At 41.1% G+C, this 15127-nt stretch overlaps 1 protein-coding gene across 1 annotated transcript in view; it reads right to left on the bottom strand.

Annotated features, from left to right (window-relative positions):
* Positions 1-260: 260 nt before the first annotated feature.
* Positions 261-15127, bottom strand: part of trrap (transformation/transcription domain-associated protein) — a 74031-nt gene continuing 59164 nt past the window's right edge. Inside the window, exons 65-72 of the mRNA XM_029527334.1 lie at positions 14820-15025; positions 13701-13962; positions 7617-7842; positions 7026-7243; positions 6004-6188; positions 4859-5062; positions 3022-3216; positions 261-1510 (exon numbers count right to left, since the gene is read on the bottom strand). Coding sequence (XP_029383194.1) covers positions 1226-1510; positions 3022-3216; positions 4859-5062; positions 6004-6188; positions 7026-7243; positions 7617-7842; positions 13701-13962; positions 14820-15025 — 1781 coding nt within the window. The 3' untranslated portion in view covers positions 261-1225. The remainder of the gene's footprint in view (positions 1511-3021; positions 3217-4858; positions 5063-6003; positions 6189-7025; positions 7244-7616; positions 7843-13700; positions 13963-14819; positions 15026-15127) is intronic.

The raw sequence follows: 15127 nt of genomic DNA, 5'->3' as shown, positions 1-15127 counted from the left end.
TCTGGAGTCATTTCACAGCGCGAGTTATTACTGCAATAATATCCAAGAGTGAGTCCTTCAGGGTGATTACAGCTATGACAGTGATGCATTAGATTAGAAGCATACAGAGGAATTACTTATTATTGCTCTTTTACAATTGGTAAAGAAGACAATTCAAGCAGAAATCTTTATGTTCACTGAGTATAGCTGAATCCTATTCTTTAGATTTAATTGTTTTAAGTCTCCTTAATTTATAAACATATATAAAAATACAAGAGTAAGGAAAAAGAGCTGAGAGTTTTTTATATTAAAAAGAAAGAGCATTTTATTAAAACAAAATGCTTATGTACAAGGCAAGAGATAATACCGCTGCTGGAAAAGGCTTTGTACCTTTACAAAAGGGAGAGGAATATGCATATGCAGCCAGCTTGGGAATGATATTTGCATTACAGCAGTTATAGCTTATGACAGTGTCAATTTCCCCCCTCAAGTTTTACTTTTTCACTACAGAACTAATGGAAAGACAAACATAATATGAAGAAAAATGGCTTTTAAATCATCAGACGCCTAAATATATTTCAAGACTTGGATAAAAAAAAAAAAAAAAAAAAAAGAGCATCATATTTTATTCACAGGGCAACAAAATTCCTCATTTCATAGTGATGGAAATTGTGTTACATAGTTTTCTTTTTAAAAAACAGAGACAAAATGATTTCCAGGAACAATGTCAGGTCAGATGGGTGCAGGTAAAATACGACACAGATGCAGATGAAGCAAACAGCTGGATTTTTCCATGTCTTTAGTTAAAAAAACTGTTAGCTTGAATGAGTGGCTCATTATGATACCTACACTGTTTGTACAGGCTGCTTGTCATTAAAGACAGACTGACAGGAGGAGGAGGCATCACAGATAAGTCCATGTCTTTCAGTTATAAAAATAAATATAGGTCAAAGGAGGAACCTGTGTTTTCATAAAAAAAAGATCAGTCCAGGTACTGATATTCAATTCATTGGCAGGACCTGTTCAAACTACCAGTATGACAGTCAGCTCTTTCTTTGAACTTTGCCAAACGTTTCAGCATATCCATCAAGGTTTTACACAGTGAAGAGCAACATGCATTCAGCCGTTGTCTCCGTTTGTCTGATGTGTTTGAAAAGTGTAAGACAAACAATAAAACAACTTTAATTGCCTGGTTTCTCATGCCATCCTGCTCACACTCTTACCCCCACCTCTCTCCTTAGGTTTCTCAGAGCCAGGGGTGCCAGGCAGGGTCCATGCGACACAGATTGTCAAGACTGTTCGCTGCAGCCACCAGTGTATTGACTTTACTCTCCCCTCCTTCAAACTGAGCCAGGTTATGGAGGCGGGTCATGATGGCTGTGACAGCTTTCTGGACCAGTGACACCAGCTGCTGGGAGTCCATGTTCTCTGGCTGGCCGGCTGGGGACAGGGGCATGGATGTGTCCTCTTGGGTCTTCTTGTGCCATGCGATGATCTCATCGCGAAGCACTGCCTTTAGGATGCCATCCACCTATTGGACACCAAGAAAATGAAGATGTCAATTTTCAGAATTTATGTTGCTGAAACATTTATCATTTTGCCTTTAGCTGGACTGGATGCTCAAATATTCACTACTCACTTTCAGATAGTTGTGTTAGTTACCTCCAAGTTGGTGCCAAAGCTTTCTAAAGTAGCCTCTTAGCTTTAACTCGAGAAAAATGTGTTTAATCTTGCCAAATAATCAGATTATGACATTGTTGCCATAAAATCTTGATGACAATGTCTGAAAACAGGTTGCTGACTTAATTTAGTTTTATTAAATTCAAGCTGCTTCAACAAAAATAGGATATTTTCTTATTGTTGTTATATCATTATTGACCTATAATGAGCAGTTCACACAAAAACAGCTGCAAAAGTTCCAGAAAAAGGAATATGAAAAAATAACATATCAGACTTCCATATATTTTTTTAATCAGCATTATATTTATATAAAATAATTTCATAGCTCTGCAGTACAACGATATAGATGGTAGATAACATATTACAGCTGCTCATAAGATTCCAAGTTAATTTGATAAACACTCTAGCGATCAGCTTACGTGTCAAAGAGTGCTGTTTATGTACACGTCTGCCCCTCTGCTGGGCACTTTCCTAAAGCCGTGTGTTCCAAATGTCTCCCATGGGAATGTGAGCAAAGCACGATAAAACCTCAGTTTATATGATGCCATTTCCAATTGCAAACACAGACATAAAACAGAGCTGTTAACTCCAATTAAAGATGCGTCAATCATTCTGAGGGAAATCTCTGTGTTGTTAAGAGCTCATTATGGCAGCACAGAACTGAAATACATAACCACCTAAACCATGACGAGCCGCAACACTAGCAATCATCACCTAACAAGGTACATGCTGTTTTCCTACTCTTAGCTTAAGTGTTTGTATGGTTTCAGGCAGACCTGGATTGTTTATATGGGTTAAGGCTTCACTATATTTGAGTGAATGGTTGTTGTGTATTCATTGTGTTCCCTAGAGACGGCCATTTTCTTCAACCACAACAAACACTGGCCTCTGGCACTAGTCCTTAACTAGTTGACATCATTGAGAGAGTGTTTATTCACATTTTAAGCACTGTTGTTCCCGCCACATCAGCCAGACTTTAAGTATGAGCCAGAGCTATACATAGACACCACACTCCTGTCATTACAGCCCTGCTGTAGAAACATTACACAGCTCTATGACTGTTTCTTCTTTCATACCATTGTTTTTGTTTGGTTGTGTCTCCAATAAAACCAGACGGGAAATTCGGTCATTTTGAGGGGGGTGGGGGGGACCACGAGAAAACTGTTTCAAACAGGGTCATCACAAAAAATTCAAATCCTAAATCATTAAGTGAAAATTATCACACTAAACTTGAATAGGACAGCATGTGCACCTCTGATCATGTATCAAATCTCTTTATTAGTCAATAAAATAATATATATTTATTTTGAGCTGCATACTTGAAACCACAGGATAATCATGATATGGTAACCTTGAAATTACCTTGAAGTTGGGCTGTGCAAAGCACCTTGCCACAGCAATCATGGAGGCTGTTAGCGGGCCTGAGACACCAATGGTGGTCAGGAACTCAGAGATGTTTGGTGTCAGGCGGAATGGAACAGGGCGATTAGCATCCAGGTCACCTGTAGCATCGTTGATGTCAAAGCGGAAGTAGGAGACGTTGAGTTTTCCTGTGTCCTGTAAGCAGAGAGCAGAGGAAAATATATAGTCAGCAGTCTGGAAAACAAGCGTCTATGTGAAAAGCGAGGACATTTTAAATGAGGCACTTTTTTAGAAGTGCCTACTAAATAAATATCTCTATAAATATTCCTCTGTATAGTTTGGTTTCACCCTTGTGTTCTTAGTCCATATAGGCAGTGCAAGAAAATGACTTCTTCAGAAAGGCTATGGGAGCTACAAAACAAGCTCACACCAATGAAATGGCTGCTGCTATTGATCTGCTTGCTCCAGACATAGTAACACGTCAAACTATCAGGAGCAGAACATCTATAATCCTCAATTCACTCCCACTCCTCTCCTCTGTCGCTCCCTGCTGACTTAAATATATACAGCCAAGTTTTCATCTTTAAGCCTGCATTTATGTGCAAGAGGGCCGCTACACAAGCAGCCATTCTGGGGAAGATAAGCTCCCTTATATGAAAAGGTGAGTGGCTCTGACAGCTTTATAGCAGAACATTTCATTGCAGCTCGTGCTCCCTCTCCTCCTCTGTCTCGCTTGCCCTTGCCCCCACTTCTGGTCTGTCTCTCTGCACTGTGATTTGCTTCTCCAGGCCTCAGCAGAAGGCCTCAGGGTATTGGGCTGAGACACCAGCAACCCCCACGGGGCTCTGATATCCCTGCAGACAGATGGGTAGGGAGGCCTCGTTCAGAATGCTAAATCACCAGACTTGGGGCCAGTGATGGCTTCCTTTTAGCACTGGTGCGAATGTGATAACACAATTTGTGTGGGACCTGTAGTGCCTTGTGATTTGGGGTGATTTTAAAAATAGGTGTCAAGTATCAAAAGAGATATACAAACTAATCTGCACAGCAATATGAATGGCCTAACCTTATGAAGACAAGAGTTGAAAGAATGAAGTTTGTAACTGAATTAAGGCCTGATAAACAGCACAAAGCAGCTGCTGCCTCACATGGTCACTCTGCCCTGTGAGAAGCAACATATAAAATGTGTGTATATAAGGCGCCAGTTTCAGCAGCACGGAGCATGATGCTACTACTGTGATGTCCTGCCCCTGCACTCTCTCTCTTTTTGTGTCGGTGTGTACACTCTGCGCACCATAATCCTCCTGTGTCTAATGGGATCTGCAGAGTGGAACAGGCAGAGGGGCTTAATACCAGCGCTTAGCTGCCCAAAGGAAGGCCTGTCAGCAAAGGCCGATTAGGATCAGAGGGGAGGGGTGGCCGACTGACACAATCATCTTTAATAATGACTTTAAGAAAGCTGTCTGTAGACCCTGAGCACCAAATGCATGTGGACTAAAATGCACACGCTCAGTCTCTCTCTCTCACATGCACGCACGCATGCACGCACACACGCCATCTTCAAATTGAAATGTTTTTGATAGCTGAAGAGCAGACAAACTGAATATAACATTCTGTCAAAACATCCTTTGCATTGACAGTGACTGACTGACTGATATGCCCAGCGTGAATGTCATGGGGGAGAATGGTAATTCATACGCTCAGATATGAGGAAGGTAATGGTGATGTCTTAATGCGTTTATGAGAGCGTATATCTATTCAATTAGCTTCCGTCACATAGATCCCACTTGCCCTTGACAGAGAGCCCAGCATCTTTCTGTTAGTATAAATTTCCTACCTGTGCTATCTGCAGCATTTCAGGGTTGAGCCTGTTAAGGTGGAGCATGAACTCTGCCAGACCTATGAGAGCCAGCTGGATGGTGAACATCTTTCGGAAGGTCCAGTAATCTGTGGCATTGGGGAAGGTATGGAGCGCCCACTCTTTCAACATGCTGCGAGGCACCATGTTGCCCTGCACCTCCTTCAGGATGTCCCGCAGGACCTGGCAATAGACACGAGAGGGGGGATGGACGTTAGGAATACTGCTGTGCTACATCGTTTTCAGGTTTTGTTTTCCTCAGTGCGAGCGCTAAATAGTTAGGATTCAATGCCAGTTCAGAGTTGATCAATTCCTATTTTTAGTTCCTACTCGAGAACACAAAAGTAGAGTAAAAGTAGTCAAAGTATCTGAGAGCACATAACTGCCTGGCAATCAAAATTTTTAACCATTAACATGTCAGATTTTGTTCTATGATCTATGAATCAGGGAATAGGATATCTGCTTTGTGTTGAACCATTATCAAAAATAAGCATCCATCATAGAGAAAGGGCAGAGATACAATTTCTCTATCAAATTGAGCAATGCAGGCACACAAAATTAAGCAACAGACCTGGTTGATCCAATTTTTACTATTGATTGAAAGCTTGGCTGATAATCAGTCTCCAGGAATAGTCATCATAATTTTACACTTTGTGTTTAAGCTAATGACAACACTTATAGTAGTGCATTCAGCCAACAAGGTGAAGGACTCAGGTTGATGGTTTTTTAATGAAGACCAAATTATTCGGTTGATGTAGTTGCCTGGCTGACAAGCACTGAGTAATTCATGAGAGTAAATCTCTATTTACATTTTTAAATTAACAAAAGAAATGAATTATGGGTTGGGTTAAGAGCACTAAACCAAAACAAAAACTGACAACTCATTGACAATCAAATAGATCTTCTATTCAAAGATCATGTTTTTTAAAAAGATGTGGTTTTAAAAAGGATGGGGATCAAATGCTCCTTCCTAGATGTCACAAGGCTACACTGGCACAGGCCACTGCTAAATTACAGTTCAAACACAGAGAAATATAGAGCAAAAAAAGATGGCCGCAATTATACGAAGGTGTGTTGCTGTGTATGTGCTGTGTGTATGCAGATGTGTACAAATGCCTCCATACCTGGTGGCTGGCCTGTGTGCCTCGAGCCTGTACAGTGGCCAGACGATCATAATATCGAGAAATAGGGTTGTCATGTTCAATGCCCTTTTTGGCACAGCGCTGTTTATAGATTTCCACCAGTGACAGAGATGAAGGGTTGTCCTCCACTAACCGCATCTGAGGCGACACTGCCACCACTCGGGGCACTAGAGAGATGGGGGGGAGAAGAGGGGGACAGGATGAAGGTGGGGAATAGATGAGGAGGAGGATGAAGGGGGGAGGAATAGGATGTAGGGAAACCCAAAGCAAGAAAGGAGAGGAGGAGGATGTGGCAGAAAGGAGGAGGTCACAAGAGGGGAAAACAACAAAGTCAGTGACACAAGCTGTAAACATTTGGCTACACTTGCTGGTGTATAGCCCCTGTTTTACCACAGTGTAAAAAAAAAAAAAGAAAAAAAAAAAGACATAAACCTACAACTAAAATAGACCAGTGGAAACAGCTGCAGTGAAGATGTGGCATCGATCAAGCCAGGCAGACTTTAAGGAGGTAAGAGACTGTGAATGGGTTGCCCAGAGAAAGCCGTCTAAGCATTTACATAAACTGGCACCCCAAATCAAATCAATACCAGCCATTGCAGTTGGGAGGAAATGGGTTCGAAGGGACTGTTGAATTCCCCTTCCATATTTCCCCTTAAACAAACCAATCAAGTGCATAGATGGAGAGTGAGCAAACATCTGGGTGGAGGCAAACCCCAAGGGGATAACAAGAGAGGAAATTGTGCTTGAAAGTGAATTTAAATTGTGTGTGTGTGGCGTGTGACAGGGACAGAGAGAAAAAGAAGAAAAGAGATGGTCAGTGCCAACTGTTCTCAGTGGACAACCAGGGGTGAAAAAAAGAAACTGCCCTCTTTCTTTCAAAAGCTGTTGATAGCTCATAAAAGATAAAAAACAAAACAAAACAAAAACATAAAGTTTTCGTTATCTAAGTGAATTACATCCAGCCCCTTTTCTTAAACCCCCATGTCTATCATCTATGGTCTTACCAGTGAAGAACAAATGTCTTTTGGTGGTCTCTTTCCTCTTCTCCAGACATGGGTTGAGGAGGCGCAGGAGCTGCAGAACCCTCTCTTCTCTGCGTGACTCAGTCAGACATGCATCGTTCATCACCAGGTAGGGGTAGATTTTGCCATTGTGGCCGCGGATATAGAGGCGACGTGCTGCAGTATTGTGTTTCTGAACAATTTCTACTCTGGGCATGAACCTAGAGAGAGGCGCAGAGAAATTAGTCTAAAGTATTTGTGTGGGAGGAATGATAAGAACTCAGTTTTGTGTGATTCCTTACTTATATGCACAACATTATTGAAAACCTTTTTTTGATTGCAAATTATATTTATAAAACAACTTGGAATTCAAAATCACTGATGTCAGTCTTAAAAGGATAATAAGCACATTACCTTTCTTTGTGTATGTAATTTTATTACATTGCATTCAGCTACCATTTAAAATAATTTACTAGTAAGAACTAAGTGCAATATGTATTTGGTGGACCAGAGTTGATTTTTAGTTCGAGGCTAATGTGAATTCACACTCCTGTTCACTAACCCCAAGTGTCCTTGTATGGAAAAGCGCTTTACCTTGCAATCTTGATATAGTAGTGTGTGGGTTTGGGCATGAGGAATTCCCCTGGGATCTCCACCTCAGCTGTCTGTGCAGAGAAGTTGCTGAGGAAGCGGCACTTCTCCTCAATGAGGAAGAACTTGGGCAACTGCTTTGTTTTGGCCTCTAGGATTTTGATCCACTTTTTCAACTTGGAGATCAGGTTGTGAAGCTTCATGGAGCCTGGAACACTGAAATCAAAGTCTGGCAGGGGAAAAAAAAAAGGAAAGCCTTGGTTACAACTAGAATCATCTTTTAGCACTGGACCTTTCGCCTTATTTCCCATACTCTCAAAGTGTCTAGCAGGAATTAAAAACCCCAAAGAAAGTTCCTGTTCTTTAAATAGGTTTGAAATTACAATGGAACGGTGAACTTGAATAATTTAGCATCCATCACTGAAGAAAGAATGTGTAATTACAGACTAAACAGGAAAAAAGGCAGTCAAAAGCAGATGCAGGTTGTTGGTGATGTGATAGTGGCAAGATGATGGGAAGGAGCCTCACACTTTTTCCCCCTGATCAACTACCCTCAAAATGCCCTTCAGAAAGACAGCGAGCCCCCCAACTGCTCGACTGCTCCAGTAGAGCTGCTCCCAGCTGCCAACAGTACAAGATTAACAGTTGTGAGCAGCTCTGTTGTGTTTTTGTAGGTGTGTGACCTTTAACCTCCCCTGCAGTTATATGTTACTCCCGTACTTATGGTATAAATACAGATGTGTCTAAGTAACCTTGCAAGACAGGCAAATGACACAAAAGACACAAGAGAAAGTACTTAAAAATAAAAAAATAAAAACAAAAATAAAATAAGTAATAATAATAATACAGAGATAAACAGAATAAAAAAAGATAACACTAAACACTTACTGGTCCGTAACATTGAAAATGTTGCAATGGATGTTTAAAACCAGAAATTGTGAAGATTAATTAAAGTGAGATATGGGTATTTATTTTATTGTTATTTCCCCAGTAACACGCACTAAGAACACATTGTTATTCACAGAAAGGGCCTAAGGGAGGGCAATGGTTATACAAACTTACATTTGGAAAATGTCCATTATAAATATTGTGTTGCACCATTGGCCACTCCACTCTAGTGGTGTGGTGCAGTGCCTTGCTTAAGAGAACTTCACGGGTAAGTTATTCATGGCAGGGTGGCAGCAAAATGAAAGCTGTTTGCTCTATCAACTTAAAGCTCGCCAGTGGAGGAAGGGAGCTGATTAAATCAGAGCTATAAAAATGAGTGTCTTAAAGTATTAAATTCCTGTTTCAAGTCACAACTCATATTGCACACAACATATTGTGATGAGCTGTAGCAATAACAACAGAAGGAGGGGAAGTGAGCCAGGCAGGTTTTCCATTTTAGAGTAAAGCCCCCAGGACATCTCTGTAACATAGGCGCGCGCACACACACACACACACACACACACTCCCATTTCAGCCAACCCCATTGTGCTGCCTGTTATAATGAATACATGAAACTGCAAGGCCTTGCCATTTCAACCCTGTTCAATCTCTCCCAGAGTGAGACCTCCTAATACTTTAAATAAGCCCTTTAAAACAGCCAATGTTCTTTTCGGAGTGGCCCTATTTCGCTATCCATCCGCCTGCAATTCACCTGCCTTGATACCAGAGGTAAAATTGAAACAGTCCTGAGAAATTGCAAGCCCGACAACAATTCAACACCATAAAAGTGTATAATGCCTTTAAACAGAGGAAGCTAGACATGCTCTACTCCTTTAGAGCCATGAAGCAATATAGTAATATCATTCCACCCTTATCAGATATAACGCATTTTACCCATTTATCTAGAGAAGGATGAACACAAGGAAGAGCCACTATGCAATATATATATGTACAAAGAGAAACATATGAATATTTAATGCTGTTAAACATTTTGTCAAACACACCTTTTCTCAAAAACTCATATCTGACATCACATTTCATAATTACATGCACTTCTACAGGGGTGTAATGTGCATGACACATTAATGGGTGAAAAAGAGATGCAGCCTCCACCTACTCAGTTACAAAAAAACCCAAACCAAAATAAACAAACACACACACACACCAAAAAAAAAAAAAAAAAAAAAAAAAAAAATCCCAACAACTTATGATTGTTCAATTCAGTTAGCGTGCCAACCTATGACCGTAACACTCATATTTGCAATTATATAATTATCCCTCTGATGGTACATATATTTTGTTTGGACATTTGGATATTGAAAAACAGACAGATGCTGAGAGAAACTGCAGAAGTGCACTGTAGTGAGGGCAATATAGCCAAAGAGACCAGAGGAGAGTTATTTTCAGTCCCCCTGAACTTATCTTTGACCCTTGCTCTGTCTGCTAGCAGAGGGAACAAGATGCTGAGAGAAAGAGTGTAGCACTGAAAAGTACCAGGCTGCTCTCTGACCTGTGTGTAGAAACCAGGGCCAATATTCTGCCCTACCTGGCCCGACTGACAGACCACAGCGGAGGATCAGCACTGGTGTGCTAAATTATGGATCCAGACTGAGGAGGTGGGTCACCTCTGTATATAGAACTATTATTCCCTCATGTACTGCCCCTGACTGTGGAGCTGTATGTGTTCCACATGTTTGTGGTGAGATGAAGTCAACTGGCTGGTTGGTTGTGCCTGTGAGCATTTCAGAGGTCATTACAGCAGCAAGGATGGTAGGAGAGGAGCTCCTGGCAATAAAAGGTCACATTTGGAGCTTACAAAGGTGGCAAATAATTTCTGCTCCATGTACCTGTTCAACACCTGCTCCTGCAATAGTTACCATTAGTTATCTTTAAATGCTATCAATCATTTTCTTTATAATGTATTCTGTTAAAAGCCCTATTTTTACTTCTGCTCCCCCCAACCTCTCAGCCAAACCGGTTGAGGCAGATGGTCAGCCTCCTCGGGCCTGGTTCTGTCTAAGGTTTCCACCTCTTCTGCCACTTTTCGCTTTTCCTTGCTACTGTCAGCAAGTGCTTCCTCGTGGTAGAATTTGTTGGGTCTCTTAAAAAACACACACACACAGAATTTGGTCTAGACCCACTGTATATGTAAAGTGCCTTGATACGACTCTGTTATGATTTTGTAATATAATATAAATATATTTGATTTGATTTCTGTCTGAATGAAGGTACATAGGTCATAGGTGCAAAGCCAAATTGCTAAGCAGAATTATATTGAGCTACATTTAACCATGTTAAATATCATTTTAGCATGACAAATGACTATTCAGGCACAAAATACGAAAGCCAAGAAACTTGCATTTTTTTTCCTTCTGACAAAAGTCTCTGGAACAGATCCACAGCTAAAACAGTAACTCATGCAAATAGCATTCGCCGTAATTGGATTTGAATGCCTCCCTGCTGCCAAATGTTATATGTGCAAACATAAACCCATATTTTCCGGCCCACAAACCCTGTGAAAGCGAGTGAGCCACTAACGTGGTGCGGGGAATGGGAGCTTGGCTGCTCAGCAGCTCTGTAAACCCTGTTTGTTCCGCTCTAGAAGGTTTGTGTGGTTTCAGTCTCTGTCGGCCCTGCTCCCACGTCACCGTGGGGACAGCTGGGTAGCGATGGTCGGCAGGCACCCTGCGAGGCAGAAGCCCTGGTGATGCCTGGCTGCATGAGCACAGCTGGCACTGCAACATCTGGTAAAATTCATCAGCGTAGCACTCACCATGAGACTCAATCAGTCTTGTTTGTGTTGTTCATTCAGTCCATGTGCTGTTCCCATGCTTATGTCTGCTAATGACATCACACCTGTCTTAATGCTTCCTCCTAGGTTCTCCTTCCTGATCTTATGTTTGCTTGTTCTTTTCTAAACTTAGGTGATCATTTTTTTCTCCATCAAGCTTTTCCTCATTCACCTGCTCTACCGATCCATTTCAGAACCCGTAGATTGTAAAAAAAAAAAAAAGATAGAAGAGAAGAGGAAGTGGAATTGGAGGGAAGAGCTGCTCTGCGGTATTATGATAAAAAGGGAAAGGTGTTTTGCTGTGAGAATAATTCACTGAATATGTTTGTGCAGTCAGTAGGTGAGAGAGAGGTTTATTTGAACACTGAAGGAGCTGCAGAAAATCCTTGTTTAAACCAGGTCCAGTGAACTGTGTTCAACTCCCTTATGTAATGTAGGAAAACAGACACATGGCTCCGACAACAGGAGAATGATTGTTTTGAGAAAATGTCTCAGAGGGGGCCTTTGCTAAACAACTGCACCTGTCCTGTTGGATTCCACAGCTCGTCTATGAATTTAACATGTGGGCCAAAATACTCTAGGCTTCTTCACTGCCTTACAGGCTTTCACGTGAATTTAACATACTTTTTACTTTTGGATGTGTCAATCCATATTCAAACCTTGCAGCAGATAATTGAATAGCCTCTCATTTCAGATTAGGCCTTCCTATTCTTAATCTTTAATCAATGTACTACAACTGAGAAAAAATAGAGAAATTGCCGTTGGGATTTCCTGCTTAAAAAGGGTGGCAATTTGAAACAGAGCTAGATACCGTCTACAATCCAAGACCAAGTAAAATGAAGAACAGTGGATGTTTCAAGCAGCCCAAGGTCAAAAACTTTGAAAAATGCATCATCCTACCTTAGTCAATTAAATTAATCTGCAGACAAAGGTTATTTGTGTTGGTAATTCAGTGCCAAATCTGCTCTACAATGACTGTTCTTCACTGTATTGAAAATAGCTACAATGTTGTACAACGTTGTAATGTTCTAGGCCAATATATAGTGGGCAAAGGGAACAAAACGTTTTATTTCTTTGCCCAGAGCAGCCGAAGCAGACTCTTGAATTCCAATATATTGGAGATATATTCAAAAAATAAAATAAAATAAAATAATATTAAATAAATAAATAAATAAAAATAAAATAAAAAATAAATAAACACAATAAACACTGACATTTCCTGAGAAAGGATAAAACAGCAGACAGAACTTGCCAGTACGTGACCGTTGGCTGTTGGTACTTAGTCTATAACAATTGATAGTTCAAATAAATTTACATCAGAGTATAAAATAAGTAGGCATAAGTTGTCCAGTGCCAATTTGGTCAAAAAAAAAAAATAAAAATCACTTCACTCATATCAATTCAGCCTCTGGTAGACCGCAAGTCTATAAAACCTGCATTGAGAATCCATTTCACTCAGAGAGACAAAACTGCCCAGGAATAAAGTAATTTCATTACAGTGTATTTCAGTAGAGAGATACACTGTTTTAGAGACTCTTAAATGCTACCAAAATGGGAAACCAAACTTCTATACGAGGAGTTCTCGCTTTCATATATTTCTGCAACGGCAAGAGCAAAATAAGGGCCTCTGCTTTATTTCAGAAAACATAGACAGGTCATTGAAATGATCACTCCAGAGGAGCATTATCTTATTAGATTAGAAGTGCTGTGTAAAAAAAACCCAACAATAATATTAATAAAAAAATAAATAAATCATCATCATCAATCAATCAATCATCTAATTGGAAATCTAAATTACAATGCACAACAGCAACATGTCAGCTGCTGAAAGCAACAGTGAAGTCTGTACTGGCAGTACAGATATGAGCAGCACAACAGTCAATACAGACACAACATAACCTGGTCAATATATTGTCACATAAGGTCAATTTAGGCAGTAGTGTAGATGTTACCAGCAATGCTGTTCGTGTTTGCAAGGAGGCTAATGCTTGATGCAGGGCTTCAGGGAGAATTCATAACCTGGCCAATTGTTGCACCTTGTCAAATACTCAAACTGCCTTTTTTCATAGCCTAAAAATACTGTACAAGTGTCGTGTTCTAAAGTATCCTCAAATTTACTATTGGTATGATGAAGCTAGATAGAGGTGACAGCAGCAGTGCAGAATGTTAACTGGGCCGGCATCCATGAAGCAAGAGTGAACTAACAACTATGCCAATAAAGTCGATACAGGAAACAGGGGGAGGGCAAATGTAAACAACAACCTGGGAATGACATGGTTCCTCAATGGCTGTTTTTCTTTCTGTCTGTTCTTTATAGTTCTAAGTAATACATGCAGAGGTGAGTATATTTAAAAAGCCAAAGAACCAACCTGTTGTGAACTGCCCCTTCATCTTCTGGAAAACAGGGTCTTGGGCTGTGGCCTGAGCACGGCGGGCCAGTGACTCAGAGGCGGCGCTGGAGAACATAGTGGAAACGTTGGAGACGTTCTCCAAGCCAACACCAAAGGTGCTAACCAGCTTCTTAACAAAGTTGAGTGTGTGCGGAGTGATCTTGGCATCAGACACAGCTCCACTCTTTTCAAACGCCACTGAGTAACATTTAGCTAGGCCCTGTTGGAGCTGCCTCAATACCTGCAGAAAGATAGTTCCATTAATATTATTTGCAGTTGTTATTCTCTAATATTAATCTCCAATCTGAATAACGTCTGATCTTTGTAAAATGGAACCTCAAGTGAAACAAATCTTAGCAACACAGAGAGATGCAGCTGTGTGATGTGATATACAGCAATGACAGCAAGAAAGAGGTGATGGTATAGGCATTTCTGTGCCCCTGTTTGCCCAGTGGAATGAACCACAGAGCCTGCAGCTGCTGCCGTGTGCCTCAAACAACCCCCCCCCCACAAACTTGGAGCCCTAAATCCCATCCTATGCACGCATAGCGTGCTACAACAATTTGCAGCAGGACCAAGTCTAGTTTAGCCTATCATAACGGGTCTATCTACTGTATTGGCACTCACACAACTTGCTTGGGCAAAAAACAGAAACTGATATGTGATTGAAGTTGATAACAGAGGATTTGAAAAAATTCTTACCTAGATATAATTAGGTCATGGGGAAAATCTAATGCCAGAACTGTATGTGAGTCCACTGACTATTCTGTCTTGAATGTGACTCATTTGTTTAGTAGCGCACACTGGTTCAATCAGGGATATGAGAGTGACAACCTCTTCACAGACAAGTCATATCACCTTAGTGTAACCACATGTATCAGACCGCAAGAGGCAGTATCTGCCAAACTGTGGTCATCTGGTTGACCAGCTGGTGTGATACACATATAAAGGATGTGGGTGCCAACTTGCTTTCACACATATGCACAAATGTAGACGATTCTCACATCCACCAGTATTGTTTTCTTACCATCTGATCTGTGAAAAACACATATCAACAAAATCAGACACACACAAAACTAGCACCTCTGATCTTCTCACCTCTTCATGCCAATTCTCCCTGAACCACACCATCTGGTCCACAATGCCCTCCAGGGAGGAGAGCAAGGTGGGGTGTAGTTCCCGCTGCATGTGCATAATCCTGCTGCAGCGCCACATTGGGGCAGTGGCTCGGATAGGTCCTGGATCAGAGGCCCCTGAATGAGGCTGGGCCCCCACTGAACTGGGCTGCTGTTGTCCAGATGCATCTAAGGAAATGAGTGGATAAGAGAAGGAAAGGTGGTAAAGAAGGAGATATGATGGAGAGGAAAGAAAGTAGACAGTAGACAGGGCAGATTCAACCCTTTCAA

This window comes from Echeneis naucrates, chromosome 19 (genome assembly GCF_900963305.1).
Source record: "Echeneis naucrates chromosome 19, fEcheNa1.1, whole genome shotgun sequence".
Taxonomy (NCBI): domain Eukaryota; kingdom Metazoa; phylum Chordata; class Actinopteri; order Carangiformes; family Echeneidae; genus Echeneis; species Echeneis naucrates.
The sequence above is the reverse complement of the archived record's forward strand: the minus strand, read 5'-3'. Positions and strand labels throughout refer to the sequence as shown.